This window comes from Bufo bufo, chromosome 3 (genome assembly GCF_905171765.1).
Source record: "Bufo bufo chromosome 3, aBufBuf1.1, whole genome shotgun sequence".
Taxonomy (NCBI): Eukaryota; Metazoa; Chordata; class Amphibia; order Anura; family Bufonidae; genus Bufo; species Bufo bufo.
Genome location: NC_053391.1, coordinates 694,418,991 through 694,434,677, shown reverse-complemented (window position 1 = coordinate 694,434,677; position 15,687 = coordinate 694,418,991). Strand labels below are relative to the sequence as shown.

General features: G+C 51.4%; 2 protein-coding genes across 2 annotated transcripts in view; both read left to right on the top strand.

Moving 5' to 3' along the window:
• LOC120996590 (transmembrane O-methyltransferase homolog) overlaps positions 1-15,687 on the top strand; it is a 372,830-nt gene that overhangs the window by 303,978 nt on the left and 53,165 nt on the right. The window lies entirely within an intron of this gene.
• On the top strand, positions 10,137-14,015 carry LOC120996591 (leucine-rich repeat-containing protein 51-like). The gene is made up of 5 exons (XM_040426622.1): positions 10,137-10,257; positions 11,098-11,184; positions 11,671-11,876; positions 13,115-13,263; positions 13,668-14,015. Exons 2-5 carry the CDS (start codon positions 11,106-11,108, stop codon positions 13,804-13,806), a joined length of 573 nt encoding a protein of 190 aa, XP_040282556.1. The 5' UTR covers positions 10,137-10,257; positions 11,098-11,105; the 3' UTR covers positions 13,807-14,015.

The following is a 15,687-nucleotide window of genomic DNA, read 5'->3' as shown; positions in this document are numbered from 1 at the left end:
GAGCTATAGAGAGTGACTGGAGACTGCTCTGTACATGGAGCTATAGAGAGTGACTGGAGACTGCTCTGTACATGGAGCTATAGAGAGTGACTGGAGACTGCTCTGTACATGGAGCTATAGAGAGTGACTGGAGACTGCTCTGTACATGGAGCTATAGAGAGTGACTGGAGACTGCTCTGTACATGGAGCTATAGAGAGTGACTGGAGACTGCTCTGTACATGGAGCTATAGAGAGTGACTGGAGACTGCTCTGTACATGGAGCTATAGAGAGTGACTGGAGACTGCTCTGTACATGGAGCTATAGAGAGTGACTGGAGACTGCTCTGTACATGGAGCTATAGAGAGTGACTGGAGACTCCTCTGTACATGGAGCTATAGAGAGTGACTGGAGACTGCTCTGTACATGGAGCTATAGAGAGTGACTGGAGACTGCTCTGTACATGGAGCTATAGAGAGTGACTGGAGACCGCTCTGTACATGGAGCTATAGAGAGTGACTGGAGACCGCTCTGTACATGGAGCTATAGAGAGTGACTGGAGACCGCTCTGTACATGGAGCTATAGAGAGTGACTGGAGACTGCTCTGTACATGGAGCTATAGAGAGTGACTGGAGACTGCTCTGTACATGGAGCTATAGAGAGTGACTGGAGACTGCTCTGTACATGGAGCTATAGAGAGTGACTGGAGACCGCTCTGTACATGGAGCTATAGAGAGTGACTGGAGACCGCTCTGTACATGGAGCTATAGAGAGTGACTGGAGACTGCTCTGTACATGGAGCTATAGAGAGTGACTGGAGACTGCTCTGTACATGGAGCTATAGAGAGTGACTGGAGACTGCTCTGTACATGGAGCTATAGAGAGTGACTGGAGACTGCTCTGCACATGGAGCTATAGAGAGTGACTGGAGACTGCTCTGTACATGGAGCTATAGAGAGTGACTGGAGACCGCTCTGTACATGGAGCTATAGAGAGTGACTGGAGACTGCTCTGTACATGGAGCTATAGAGAGTGACTGGAGACCGCTCTGTACATGGAGCTATAGAGAGTGACTGGAGACCGCTCTGTACATGGAGCTATAGAGAGTGACTGGAGACCGCTCTGTACATGGAGCTATAGAGAGTGACTGGAGACTGCTCTGTACATGGAGCTATAGAGAGTGACTGGAGACTGCTCTGTACATGGAGCTATAGAGAGTGACTGGAGACCGCTCTGTACATGGAGCTATAGAGAGTGACTGGAGACCGCTCTGTACATGGAGCTATAGAGAGTGACTGGAGACTGCTCTGTACGTGGAGCTATAGAGAGTGACTGGAGACTGCTCTGTACATGGAGCTATAGAGAGTGACTGGAGACTGCTCTGTACATGGAGCTATAGAGAGTGACTGGAGAGTGAGACTGCTCTGTACATGGAGAGAGTGACTGGAGACTGCTCTGTACATGGAGCTATAGAGAGTGACTGGAGACTGCTCTGTACATGGAGCTATAGAGAGTGACTGGAGAGTGAGACTGCTCTGTACATGGAGAGAGTGACTGGAGACTGCTCTGTACATGGAGCTATAGAGAGTGACTGGAGACTGCTCTGTACGTGGAGCTATAGAGAGTGACTGGAGACTGCTCTGTACATGGAGCTATAGAGAGTGACTGGAGACTGCTCTGTACATGGAGCTATAGAGAGTGACTGGAGACTGCTCTGTACATGGAGCTATAGAGAGTGACTGGAGACTGCTCTGTACATGGAGCTATAGAGAGTGACTGGAGACTGCTCTGTACATGGAGCTATAGAGAGTGACTGGAGACTGCTCTGTACATGGAGCTATAGAGAGTGACTGGAGACCGCTCTGTACATGGAGCTATAGAGAGTGACTGGAGACCGCTCTGTACATGGAGCTATAGAGAGTGACTGGAGACTGCTCTGTACATGGAGCTATAGAGAGTGACTGGAGACTGCTCTGTACATGGAGCTATAGAGAGTGACTGGAGACCGCTCTGTACATGGAGCTATAGACAGTGACTGGAGACTGCTCTGTACGTGGAGCTATAGAGAGTGACTGGAGACTGCTCTGTACATGGAGCTATAGAGAGTGACTGGAGACTGCTCTGTACATGGAGCTATAGAGAGTGACTGGAGAGTGAGACTGCTCTGTACATGGAGAGAGTGACTGGAGACTGCTCTGTACATGGAGCTATAGAGAGTGACTGGAGACTGCTCTGTACATGGAGCTATAGAGAGTGACTGGAGAGTGAGACTGCTCTGTACATGGAGAGAGTGACTGGAGACTGCTCTGTACATGGAGCTATAGAGAGTGACTGGAGACTGCTCTGTACGTGGAGCTATAGAGAGTGACTGGAGACTGCTCTGTACATGGAGCTATAGAGAGTGACTGGAGACTGCTCTGTACATGGAGCTATAGAGAGTGACTGGAGACTGCTCTGTACATGGAGCTATAGAGAGTGACTGGAGACTGCTCTGTACATGGAGCTATAGAGAGTGACTGGAGACTGCTCTGTACATGGAGCTATAGAGAGTGACTGGAGACTGCTCTGTACATGGAGCTATAGAGAGTGACTGGAGACCGCTCTGTACATGGAGCTATAGAGAGTGACTGGAGACCGCTCTGTACATGGAGCTATAGAGAGTGACTGGAGACTGCTCTGTACATGGAGCTATAGAGAGTGACTGGAGACTGCTCTGTACATGGAGCTATAGAGAGTGACTGGAGACCGCTCTGTACATGGAGCTATAGAGAGTGACTGGAGAGTGAGACTGCGCTGTACATGGAGCTATAGAGAGTGACTGGAGACTGCTCTGTACATGGAGCTATAGAGAGTGACTGGAGAGTGAGACTGCTCTGTACATGGAGAGAGTGACTGGAGACTGCTCTGTACATGGAGCTATAGACAGTGACTGGAGACTGCTCTGTACATGGAGCTATAGAGAGTGACTGGAGACTGCTCTGTACGTGGAGCTATAGAGAGTGACTGGAGACTGCTCTGTACATGGAGCTATAGAGAGTGACTGGAGACTGCTCTGTACGTGGAGCTATAGAGAGTGACTGGAGACTGCTCTGTACATGGAGCTATAGAGAGTGACTGGAGACTGCTCTGTACATGGAGCTATAGAGAGTGACTGGAGACTGCTCTGTACGTGGAGCTATAGAGAGTGACTGGAGACTGCTCTGTACATGGAGCTATAGAGAGTGACTGGAGACTGCTCTGTACATGGAGCTATAGAGAGTGACTGGAGACTGCTCTGTACATGGAGAGAGTGACTGGAGACTGCTCTGTACGTGGAGAGGGTGACTGGAGACTGCTCTGTACATGGAGCTATAGAGAGTGACTGGAGACTGCTCTGTACATGGAGCTATAGAGAGTGACTGGAGACTGCTCTGTACATGGAGCTATAGAGAGGGACTGGAGACTGCTCTGTACATGGAGCTATAGAGAGTGACTGGAGACTGCTCTGTACATGGAGCTATAGAGAGTGACTGGAGACTGCTCTGTACATGGAGCTATAGACAGTGACTGGAGACTGCTCTGTACATGAAGCTATAGAGAGTGACTGGAGACTGCTCTGTACGTGGAGCTATAGAGAGTGACTGGAGACTGCTCTGTACATGGAGCTATAGAGAGGGACTGGAGACTGCTCTGTACATGGAGCTATAGAGAGTGACTGGAGACTGCTCTGTACATGGAGCTATAGAGAGTGACTGGAGACTGCTCTGTACATGGAGCTATAGACAGTGACTGGAGACTGCTCTGTACATGAAGCTATAGAGAGTGACTGGAGACTGCTCTGTACGTGGAGCTATAGAGAGTGACTGGAGACTGCTCTGTACGTGGAGCTATAGAGAGTGACTGCAGACTGCTCTGTACATGGAGCTATAGAGAGTGACTGGAGACTGCTCTGTACATGGAGCTATAGAGAGTGACTGGAGACTGCTCTGTACATGGAGCTATAGAGAGTGACTGGAGACTGCTCTGTACATGGAGCTATAGAGAGTGACTGGAGACTGCTCTGTACATGGAGCTATAGAGAGTGACTGGAGACTGCTCTGTACATGGAGCTATAGAGAGTGACTGGAGACTGCTCTGTACATGGAGCTATAGAGAGTGACTGGAGACTGCTCTGTACATGGAGCTATAGAGAGTGACTGGAGACTGCTCTGTACATGGAGCTATAGACAGTGACTGGAGACTGCTCTGTACATGGAGCTATAGAGAGTGACTGGAGACTGCTCTGTACATGGAGCTATAGAGAGTGACTGGAGACTGCTCTGTACATGGAGCTATAGAGAGTGACTGGAGACCGCTCTGTACATGGAGCTATAGAGAGTGACTGGAGACCGCTCTGTACATGGAGCTATAGAGAGTGACTGGAGACCGCTCTGTACATGGAGCTATAGAGAGTGACTGAAGACTGCTCTGTACATGGAGCTATAGAGAGTGACTGGAGACTGCTCTGTACATGGAGCTATAGAGAGTGACTGGAGACTGCTCTGTACATGGAGCTATAGAGAGTGACTGGAGACTGCTGTGTACATGGAGCTATAGAGAGTGACTGGAGACTGCTCTGTACGTGGAGCTATAGAGAGTGACTGGAGACTGCTCTGTACATGGAGAGAGTGACTGGAGACTGCTCTGTACATGAAGCTATAGAGAGTGACTGGAGACTGCTCTGTACATGGAGCTATAGAGAGTGACTGGAGACCGCTCTGTACATGGAGCTATAGAGAGTGACTGGAGACTGCTGTGTACATGGAGCTATAGAGAGTGACTGGAGACTGCTCTGTACATGGAGCTATAGAGAGTGACTGAAGACTGCTCTGTACATGGAGCTATAGAGAGTGACTGGAGACTGCTCTGTACATGGAGCTATAGAGAGTGACTGGAGACTGCTCTGTACATGGAGCTATAGAGAGTGACTGGAGACTGCTCTGTACGTGGAGCTATAGAGAGTGACTGGAGACTGCTCTGTACATGGAGCTATAGAGAGTGACTGGAGACTGCTCTGTACATGGAGCTATAGAGAGTGACTGGAGACTGCTCTGTACATGGAGCTATAGAGAGTGACTGGAGACTGCTCTGTACATGGAGCTATAGAGAGTGACTGGAGACTGCTCTGTACATGGAGCTATAGAGAGTGACTGGAGACTGCTCTGTACATGGAGCTATAGAGAGTGACTGGAGACTGCTCTGTACATGGAGCTATAGAGAGTGACTGGAGACTGCTCTGTACATGGAGCTATAGAGAGTGACTGGAGACTGCTCTGTACATGGAGCTATAGAGAGTGACTGGAGACTCCTCTGTACATGGAGCTATAGAGAGTGACTGGAGACTGCTCTGTACATGGAGCTATAGAGAGTGACTGGAGACTGCTCTGTACATGGAGCTATAGAGAGTGACTGGAGACCGCTCTGTACATGGAGCTATAGAGAGTGACTGGAGACCGCTCTGTACATGGAGCTATAGAGAGTGACTGGAGACCGCTCTGTACATGGAGCTATAGAGAGTGACTGGAGACTGCTCTGTACATGGAGCTATAGAGAGTGACTGGAGACTGCTCTGTACATGGAGCTATAGAGAGTGACTGGAGACTGCTCTGTACATGGAGCTATAGAGAGTGACTGGAGACCGCTCTGTACATGGAGCTATAGAGAGTGACTGGAGACCGCTCTGTACATGGAGCTATAGAGAGTGACTGGAGACTGCTCTGTACATGGAGCTATAGAGAGTGACTGGAGACTGCTCTGTACATGGAGCTATAGAGAGTGACTGGAGACTGCTCTGTACATGGAGCTATAGAGAGTGACTGGAGACTGCTCTGTACATGGAGCTATAGAGAGTGACTGGAGACTGCTCTGTACATGGAGCTATAGAGAGTGACTGGAGACCGCTCTGTACATGGAGCTATAGAGAGTGACTGGAGACTGCTCTGTACATGGAGCTATAGAGAGTGACTGGAGACTGCTCTGTACATGGAGCTATAGAGAGTGACTGGAGACCGCTCTGTACATGGAGCTATAGAGAGTGACTGGAGACCGCTCTGTACATGGAGCTATAGAGAGTGACTGGAGACTGCTCTGTACATGGAGCTATAGAGAGTGACTGGAGACTGCTCTGTACATGGAGCTATAGAGAGTGACTGGAGACCGCTCTGTACATGGAGCTATAGAGAGTGACTGGAGACCGCTCTGTACATGGAGCTATAGACAGTGACTGGAGACTGCTCTGTACGTGGAGCTATAGAGAGTGACTGGAGACTGCTCTGTACATGGAGCTATAGAGAGTGACTGGAGACTGCTCTGTACATGGAGCTATAGAGAGTGACTGGAGAGTGAGACTGCTCTGTACATGGAGAGAGTGACTGGAGACTGCTCTGTACATGGAGCTATAGAGAGTGACTGGAGACTGCTCTGTACATGGAGCTATAGAGAGTGACTGGAGAGTGAGACTGCTCTGTACATGGAGAGAGTGACTGGAGACTGCTCTGTACATGGAGCTATAGAGAGTGACTGGAGACTGCTCTGTACGTGGAGCTATAGAGAGTGACTGGAGACTGCTCTGTACATGGAGCTATAGAGAGTGACTGGAGACTGCTCTGTACATGGAGCTATAGAGAGTGACTGGAGACTGCTCTGTACATGGAGCTATAGAGAGTGACTGGAGACTGCTCTGTACATGGAGCTATAGAGAGTGACTGGAGACTGCTCTGTACATGGAGCTATAGAGAGTGACTGGAGACTGCTCTGTACATGGAGCTATAGAGAGTGACTGGAGACCGCTCTGTACATGGAGCTATAGAGAGTGACTGGAGACCGCTCTGTACATGGAGCTATAGAGAGTGACTGGAGACTGCTCTGTACATGGAGCTATAGAGAGTGACTGGAGACTGCTCTGTACATGGAGCTATAGAGAGTGACTGGAGACTGCTCTGTACATGGAGCTATAGAGAGTGACTGGAGACCGCTCTGTACATGGAGCTATAGAGAGTGACTGGAGACCGCTCTGTACATGGAGCTATAGAGAGTGACTGGAGACTGCTCTGTACATGGAGCTATAGAGAGTGACTGGAGACTGCTCTGTACATGGAGCTATAGAGAGTGACTGGAGACTGCTCTGTACATGGAGCTATAGAGAGTGACTGGAGACTGCTCTGTACATGGAGCTATAGAGAGTGACTGGAGACTGCTCTGCACATGGAGCTATAGAGAGTGACTGGAGACTGCTCTGTACATGGAGCTATAGAGAGTGACTGGAGACCGCTCTGTACATGGAGCTATAGAGAGTGACTGGAGACTGCTCTGTACATGGAGCTATAGAGAGTGACTGGAGACCGCTCTGTACATGGAGCTATAGAGAGTGACTGGAGACCGCTCTGTACATGGAGCTATAGAGAGTGACTGGAGACCGCTCTGTACATGGAGCTATAGAGAGTGACTGGAGACTGCTCTGTACATGGAGCTATAGAGAGTGACTGGAGACTGCTCTGTACATGGAGCTATAGAGAGTGACTGGAGACCGCTCTGTACATGGAGCTATAGAGAGTGACTGGAGACCGCTCTGTACATGGAGCTATAGACAGTGACTGGAGACTGCTCTGTACGTGGAGCTATAGAGAGTGACTGGAGACTGCTCTGTACATGGAGCTATAGAGAGTGACTGGAGACTGCTCTGTACATGGAGCTATAGAGAGTGACTGGAGAGTGAGACTGCTCTGTACATGGAGAGAGTGACTGGAGACTGCTCTGTACATGGAGCTATAGAGAGTGACTGGAGACTGCTCTGTACATGGAGCTATAGAGAGTGACTGGAGAGTGAGACTGCTCTGTACATGGAGAGAGTGACTGGAGACTGCTCTGTACATGGAGCTATAGAGAGTGACTGGAGACTGCTCTGTACGTGGAGCTATAGAGAGTGACTGGAGACTGCTCTGTACATGGAGCTATAGAGAGTGACTGGAGACTGCTCTGTACATGGAGCTATAGAGAGTGACTGGAGACTGCTCTGTACATGGAGCTATAGAGAGTGACTGGAGACTGCTCTGTACATGGAGCTATAGAGAGTGACTGGAGACTGCTCTGTACATGGAGCTATAGAGAGTGACTGGAGACTGCTCTGTACATGGAGCTATAGAGAGAGACTGGAGACCGCTCTGTACATGGAGCTATAGAGAGTGACTGGAGACCGCTCTGTACATGGAGCTATAGAGAGTGACTGGAGACTGCTCTGTACATGGAGCTATAGAGAGTGACTGGAGACTGCTCTGTACATGGAGCTATAGAGAGTGACTGGAGACTGCTCTGTACATGGAGCTATAGAGAGTGACTGGAGACCGCTCTGTACATGGAGCTATAGAGAGTGACTGGAGACCGCTCTGTACATGGAGCTATAGAGAGTGACTGGAGACTGCTCTGTACATGGAGCTATAGAGAGTGACTGGAGACTGCTCTGTACATGGAGCTATAGAGAGTGACTGGAGACTGCTCTGTACATGGAGCTATAGAGAGTGACTGGAGACTGCTCTGTACATGGAGCTATAGAGAGTGACTGGAGACTGCTCTGTACATGGAGCTATAGAGAGTGACTGGAGACTGCTCTGTACATGGAGCTATAGAGAGTGACTGGAGACCGCTCTGTACATGGAGCTATAGAGAGTGACTGGAGACTTTGTGTTACAGCTTTGTCTCCAGCTTTCTGCAGCTGCTTTGTACTGTGAAACATATGAGCTGCAGAAAACAAACACTGCAAAATTAATAATAAATACATATAACAAAAATGTTAAAAAATGTTGGAAAACTTTATTTTATTGTGAACCGCCTGTAGATTAATAACAGGATGGTCCTGGCGGTGCCCACACTGCGGCGTTACATGGCAGCACTGGGGGGCACGAGGGGGGATTCACTGTTCACCTGCATGCAGAGAGCTCCCCCTGGTGGCCGCCATCAGACATGAATATTCACTTTCTATAAGTTTTTCATCTTTCTGTGGTTCAGCTCTTCTCCATTTTCATGATCTCTGCCGGCTGTCAATGAATGGGAAGATCTTCACTGAGATCCGGAGGCCGATAACCCATCCAGAGCTAACGTTTCTCACTGCTGAGGGTTTGTTACAATCTTCTGTGCACTACACTCTGCCCTGATACACTGTAACAGAGGGACGCTGTGTGTAGCTCAGAGAATTGTCTGGTAATGGTGGGAACCCTAGGTCACCAAGGAGGTTGCTATGACAATGGTCACTTCCTGGCTATGAAGACCCTCCTCCTTTTAAAGGGGCTTTCCAGTAACAAGTTCTCTTCGATCATGAGATCAGGGGCCCCTGAGGCTGCACCTCTCCATTTAATGTCCATGCCTGACCATGGCTCCCTTCAAGGACCCCCGTTCTCATGGCGGGAGGACCCTCACCGATCTAAGAATGGTCCCCTATGCTCTGGATGAAGGATAACCTTGTGTTACCCCTTGAAGCGAGGGCCTCCGACCGCTGCCCGGGGACATAAACCTGGATGTTCACAGTGACCTGCAGGGGGCGCCACGGATAGTCCGCTCCTCTCACACCCCACCGGGCCGGGGGTCTCAAGGCTCTAGACTTGTAATGTCAGCAGGAGAGAGCGCCCAGTCTGAAGACGTCTATGGGGGGCGTTACGGGCGCCCCTCTCAGACTGTAGGTGAGCGGTCTGTACAAGGCCTGAGATGAAGACTGGATCGGGGGAAGCTAGGATTCCTCCACGTTGGCCCCTGTAACCTGCTGCTGTATTAGGTCAGGGCAGCACATTCACTGACAGCAAGCAGTGATCATGACAATGGTAAGACATTCACATACAAAATAATATGATCACTACAGCTGGAATCACCACGAGGGGCGGTGCAGGTGGAAATCTGTGGAGGTTCACAGTCCATGTCTGGCCCCAGGGCAGCGAGGTGAAGCCGGTGCTTGTAGTTCTACAGCAGATGGCAGGACTTCTCTGCAGGGCTCTGCCACACAAGATGGGCGACCAGAAAGCCGATAATCACCATGACAACAGCTCCCTGCTGCAGCTACTTCCGGTCAGGTGGTCTGATCGGCCCGAGTGCTTTTTTTACTTCCGGTCAGGTGGTACGACACCGCTGGGCAGGTGCTTCTAGTATTTCCGGTCAGGTGGTGTGACACGTCCGGCCTGTTTTTATTTACAGTTACTATGGTGACCGCGGTCGCTAAGCTACAGCCCTGCTGAGCGCCCTGGCTGTGAGTCCGGGAAGAGGGGACGTGCGGCTCCAGCAGTGAGTATACGGGGGGCAGAGGGTGAGGAGAGTCCATAGAAGCCTGTGCCCCACACAGTGCCGTCCTGTAGGGCAGACTGCAGACAAGCGGTGCTGCCCTCTGCAGGCGGCAGCCGGTAATACAGGCAAAGTCATTATTAGTACTGAGGTCCTCAAAGGTGTCAGGAACGTTCAGGGTTCGGTTTGGATGGGGTTCGGTTTGGATGGGGTGGGGGATGCCCGGGACAGAACCTAATGCCTCGGACTGTCCCACTGGATCTGGGTCTCTGGGGTCGGCCGTCTCAGACTGTCCCCCTGGGTTCGGCCGTCTCAGGCTGCCCCCCTGGGGCCGGACGTCTCAGACTGTCCCCCTGGGGCCGGACGTCTCAGACTGTCCCCCTGGGGCCTGACGTCTCAGACTGTCCCCCTGGGGCCGGACGTCTCAGACTGTCCCCCTGGGGCCGGACGTCTCAGACTGTCCCCCTGGGGCCGGGTCTCTGGGGTCAGACGTCTCAGACTGTCCCCCTGGGGCCGGGTCTCTGGGGTTGACCGCCTGGGACTGTCCCTCTGGATCCGGGTCTCTGGGGTCGGCCGTCTCAGACTGCCCCCCTGGGGTCGGACGTCTCAGACTGCCCCCCTGGGGTCGGACGTCTCAGACTGCCCCCCTGGGGTCGGACGTCTCAGACTGCCCCCCTGGGGTCGGACGTCTCAGACTGCCCCCCTGGGGTCGGACGTCTCAGACTGCCCCCCTGGGGTCGGACGTCTCAGACTGTCCCTCTGGGTCCGGATCTCTGGGGTTGACCGCCTGGGACTGTCCCTCTGGATCCGGACATTATATTCCATGTCCTGTCTCATCTCCAGGTTCCGCCATGAGTAAACGGATCGACAATGCCTGTGATTCGGGGCCCCCCGTGGACCTGGCGTTCAAGTGCATCAACACCATGGAAGGTAACAGAGATCATAACTTTCACCATCTTCCTTATCACAGCGTCTGCAAAGTGTAGGGTCACCCGAAAAAAACCCCAGCATGGCCGAACTAAGGGGGTAACGGGTCTACACCGACGTCAGGCTATCTCAGTCTACTACATGGCCAGATTAAAGGGGAACTCTGACCGGAGGCCTGGCGCTCGGCTGCGTCCATAGACTGCAGTGCAGAGAGTGTGGCCGGCTTCTCCTCCAATTTGCTGCCATCTTGTATTGCAGAATGGGGGTCATTAGCCCCCCAGGAACCTGCACCTCTCATTAATGCAGATGTTGCAGACACCAATGACTCCCATGGGTGAGCTCCCCCTTTCTCCTGATGGGTGAGGGTCCTGAAATGATGGGGATACCCCTAATGGCAGAAATGTCACTTTCCTGGTAGTTTCTATATACTCGTTAGGCGCCATCACTTGGTGTGACCCCCACCTCATACCCCGGTGTCCTTCCCCACAGACGTGCTGCAGGAGGACCCCCGCGAGGGTCTAAAACCCATAAAACGCTGTGAGAACGGGAGGCTGACGAGCCAGGCGCTGCGGCTGAATAACAACACCCTGACCGATATCCACGGCTTCCGGGAAATAGTGGAGAAGCTGCTGAGCGACCCGTCCCGCCTCTGCTGGATAGACCTGTCCTTCAATGACCTGTCCAATATAGACCCCGTAAGTCACACCCTGGGAGGCTGCAGCCATAGGCGGAGCTGTCACCGTTAATGTTATTGTCCAGGATGTGGTACTGCACAGAGGATTTCAGGAGAGGAGTGCGCTGATCCTGTGGAGGGCACAGGCTGACAGTTACATAGTGGGAGGAGCAGGGTCCACAGCAGCACAGAGGATTTCAGGAGAGGAGTGTGCTGATCCTGTGGAGGTCACAGACCGAGAGTTACATAGAGGATTTGAGGAGAGGAGTGTACTGATCTTGTGGGAGTCACAGGATGAGAGTTACATAGTGGAATGAGCAGGGTCCTCCCAGCAGCACAGAGGATTTCAGGAGAGGAGTGTACTGATCTTGTGGGAGTCACAGGATGAGAGTAAGGCCTCCTGCCCACGACAGTATTTTTTAACGTCCCGCAAAACGTGGTTCCGTTGTACCGTGATCCGTGCCCGTTTTTTCTTCCGTGGGTCTTCCGTGATTTTTGGAGGATCCATGGACATGAAAAATGAAAAAAAATTGAATTGAAATGCCATTGAAATGATAGGAAAAAACGGATCACGGACGCGGATGACAATCTTGTGTGCATCCGTGATTTTTCACGGACCCATTGACTTGAATGGGTCCGTGAACCGTTGGCCGTGAAAAAAATAGGACAGGACCTATTTTTTTCACAGCCAGGAAACACTGATCACGAATGCGGCTGCCAAACGGTGAATTTTCTGATTTTTCCACAGACCCATTGAAAGTCAATGGGACCGCAGAAAAACACGTTAAACGGGACAACGGTCGTGTGCAGGAGGCCTTACATAGTGGAATGAGCAGGGTCCCCAGCAGCACAGAGGATTTTAGGAGAGGAGTGTACTGATCTTGTGGGAGTCACAGGATGAGAGTTACATAGTGGAATGAGCAGGGTCCCCAGCAGCACAGAGGATTTTAGGAGAGGAGTGTGCTGATCTTGTGGGAGTCACAGGATGAGAGTTAGGCCTCAGGCACTGGCCGTGTGCTTCCCGCATCACAGATGCAGACGCATTCACAGTGCGGGCGGATCATAGAGCCATTCAAGTTAAATGGTCTCAATCCGTCCCGGCCGCCGCACAGATGTTGCCCGTGCATTGGGGACTGCAAATTGAATGCACAGGACGGCCGTGTGCATGAGGCCTAACATAGGGTAAGGAACTGGGTCTCAGCAGCACAGAGGATTTCAGTAGAGAAGTGCTGACCATGATGTAAGACTTCTGGCTTTTAGGTCCTCGCTGCTTTCCGTCACCTGTCTGTGCTCAACCTGCACGGGAACAGCATCAGTCACCTGAGCGAAGTGGACAAACTGGCCGCGCTGCCCGACCTGAAGAGCCTCACCCTGCACGGCAACCCCATAGAAACGGAGAAAGGCTACAGGTGAGACCATACGGAAAAACTCTCAGTACGCTGCTTAGATCGCGGTCACATGATATCATGAGAGAGGGGTCGGGAGACTCTCCGTCATTATGTTACCTTACATTTTGGGGGTTTCCTGTTGTCTGAAAGCCCCTTTAGGGTGCGTTCACACTGTGGAATCCGTGGCCCCGGCCCTTAGGTTTCTCTTTCGGATTTTCAGTTGTACACACCACAGATCCGTACACGGACTTAACCCACACATGCAGCTTTTGCAGCAGAATCATGGCCGCCCCTAATGCGAGTACATATCACCACATCTGGACGCTCTGGCGGTATATAGAGGCGGCCCACATGCGGGTACCCTATAGATACAGCGGCGCCCTGTGTTTGTACACCCGCCTGATCTACACTTTGTGCCCCCTTAGGTCCTACATCTTGTCGCTCCTGCCCAATCTCAAGTCCCTCGACTTCAGCGCCGTCACCAAACAAGATCGAGTCAGCGCCGAGGTGTGGAGCCGCATGAACCTGAAAGGCAGACGCGTGAAAAGGTCCAAGAAGGAGTGACCGACGCGGAGTGCGGCAATAAATGACCACCTACCACTCAGGACAGTCACTGCCCGTGTCAGCACCAGTGTGCATGCTGTGCTCAGATCTCCACTTGCTGTCAGTGAATGAGGATATTTTCTGAAAACCGATAGGCTTCATTCACATCTTATTTCCACTATAAGGGTCCATTCACACGTCCGTAGTGTGTTGCGGATCCGCAATACACCCGGCCGGCACCTCCATAGAACTGCCTATTCTTGTCTGCAATTGCGGAGAAGAATAGGACATGTTATATTTTTTTTTCCGTCCGGAGCCGCAGGCGGGAAGATCGGCGGCACGCTCCAGAAATGCGGATAGCACACTGTGTGCTGTCCGCATCCATTCCGTCCCCATAGAGAATGAATGGGTCGGCACAATTGTGGACGTGTGAATGGAGCAGAACAAGGACGAAGCGCCAAATCCATCTGGACGGACCCCACTATATATCACAGGCCTCTGCCTTTTACTGGACAAAATGGAGCAGCACGCTAATGTAAACTGCACCGATACACTGTAACAAACTATTGCAGCAGGTGAGCGGTGTGTGCTCCACCTAACAGAGGATTGTCTAGGCTGAATACAACTGTAACAAACCCTCAGCCGTGAGCACGAGTAGATCAGAAGAAATCTTGTGTAAACTATTATTGTTTCTATTCACAGACAGCAAGCAGAGATCTAAAAACAGTGAAGAAATTAGGTCAATTTATTACGGCTACCCTTTCAGTCTTTAAATGGGTTGTCCAGGATTTTTACTACTGATGGCTTTTCCTTGGGACCGGCCATGAGCATACGATCGGCAGGACTCCGACACCCCGCACCCCCGCCGATCAGCACAGGGACTACACAGCTCCCTCCGCCGTGTAGTGGACAATGCTGGTTACTGCAGCGTTGCTCCCTTCCATTACACGATGGACCGAGCTGTGCGTCGGACCCCCACCCACCGGGTACTGACGGCCTTTCCTGTGGGTAATTCCTCCCAGTATCTCTGTAGGATCCGGAGTCCAGACTCCAGCATTTCACCAAATACATTTAAGAAAAAAAAAAATAATGTATTTTGTCTTTGGGAAATGATTGCACCCACCGAGCCAAAATCAAAGGCATGATGTGGGTTAATAAATCTGGTCGACCACTATTATTTTGGTGGTATTTGCAGATATCCCATTGGTTATGGACCAGCCAGCATTCACAGGGTTAACAGAGACCGTTGTAAGACGCAGGAAGGGGTTTTTGTGGCTTCTGAAATCACGTGACACCAGCTGTTCCGACTGCAGAAGGGAACATGGGCGACACTTTACAGGAGAGGCGTCCTGTGTGGCCCCGCGCCGAGTCCTCCTAATACAAGGCGCTCCCAAAAAGGGCATCACAGCTTATCCCGTGTGCACAGGGCAGGAGATGGGTGTCTGATCGGTGGGCTCGGACCCCCAGACAGGTCCCTGTTCCCGTGATCACAGAATGGATCATTTTAACCAAAGCCATTTACACGATCTGTGCTGACTTCAAATGCTAAAAACTTATCAGGAGATTAGTTTGCTGTCAGTGAATGAAAGCCTTTTATTTCACCCTCTGTGTGAGCTATAGAACCTGGACAGCAGACTGCTCCATGCTAGCCGCAGAGCATGGCCAAGTCTGCAACTGTGGACAGCGATGGAGCCCGTGCTGGGGGCGCCAGCTGTCCAGATCCCCCCGGATGACAAATCTGCCTACAGATGAACTACCGCCATAGACCCGGGATGGCCAACCTGCGGCTCTGCAGCTGTTGCAAAACTACAACTCCCAGCGTGCCCAGACTGTTTACAACCATCAGCCTACAGCAGGGCATGGTGGGAATTGTAGTGTTACAACCGCAGGTTGGCCATCCCT

Coding starts and splice junctions, on each gene's coding strand:
- LOC120996591 (XM_040426622.1), top strand. CDS start 11,106: ATGAGTAAACGGATCGACAATGCCTGTGATTCGGGGCCCCCCGTGGAC. Junction 11,877..13,114: donor ACCTGTCCAATATAGACCCC/GTAAGTCACACC, acceptor TCTGGCTTTTAG/GTCCTCGCTGCTTTCCGTCA. Junction 13,264..13,667: donor GAAACGGAGAAAGGCTACAG/GTGAGACCATAC, acceptor GTGCCCCCTTAG/GTCCTACATCTTGTCGCTCC.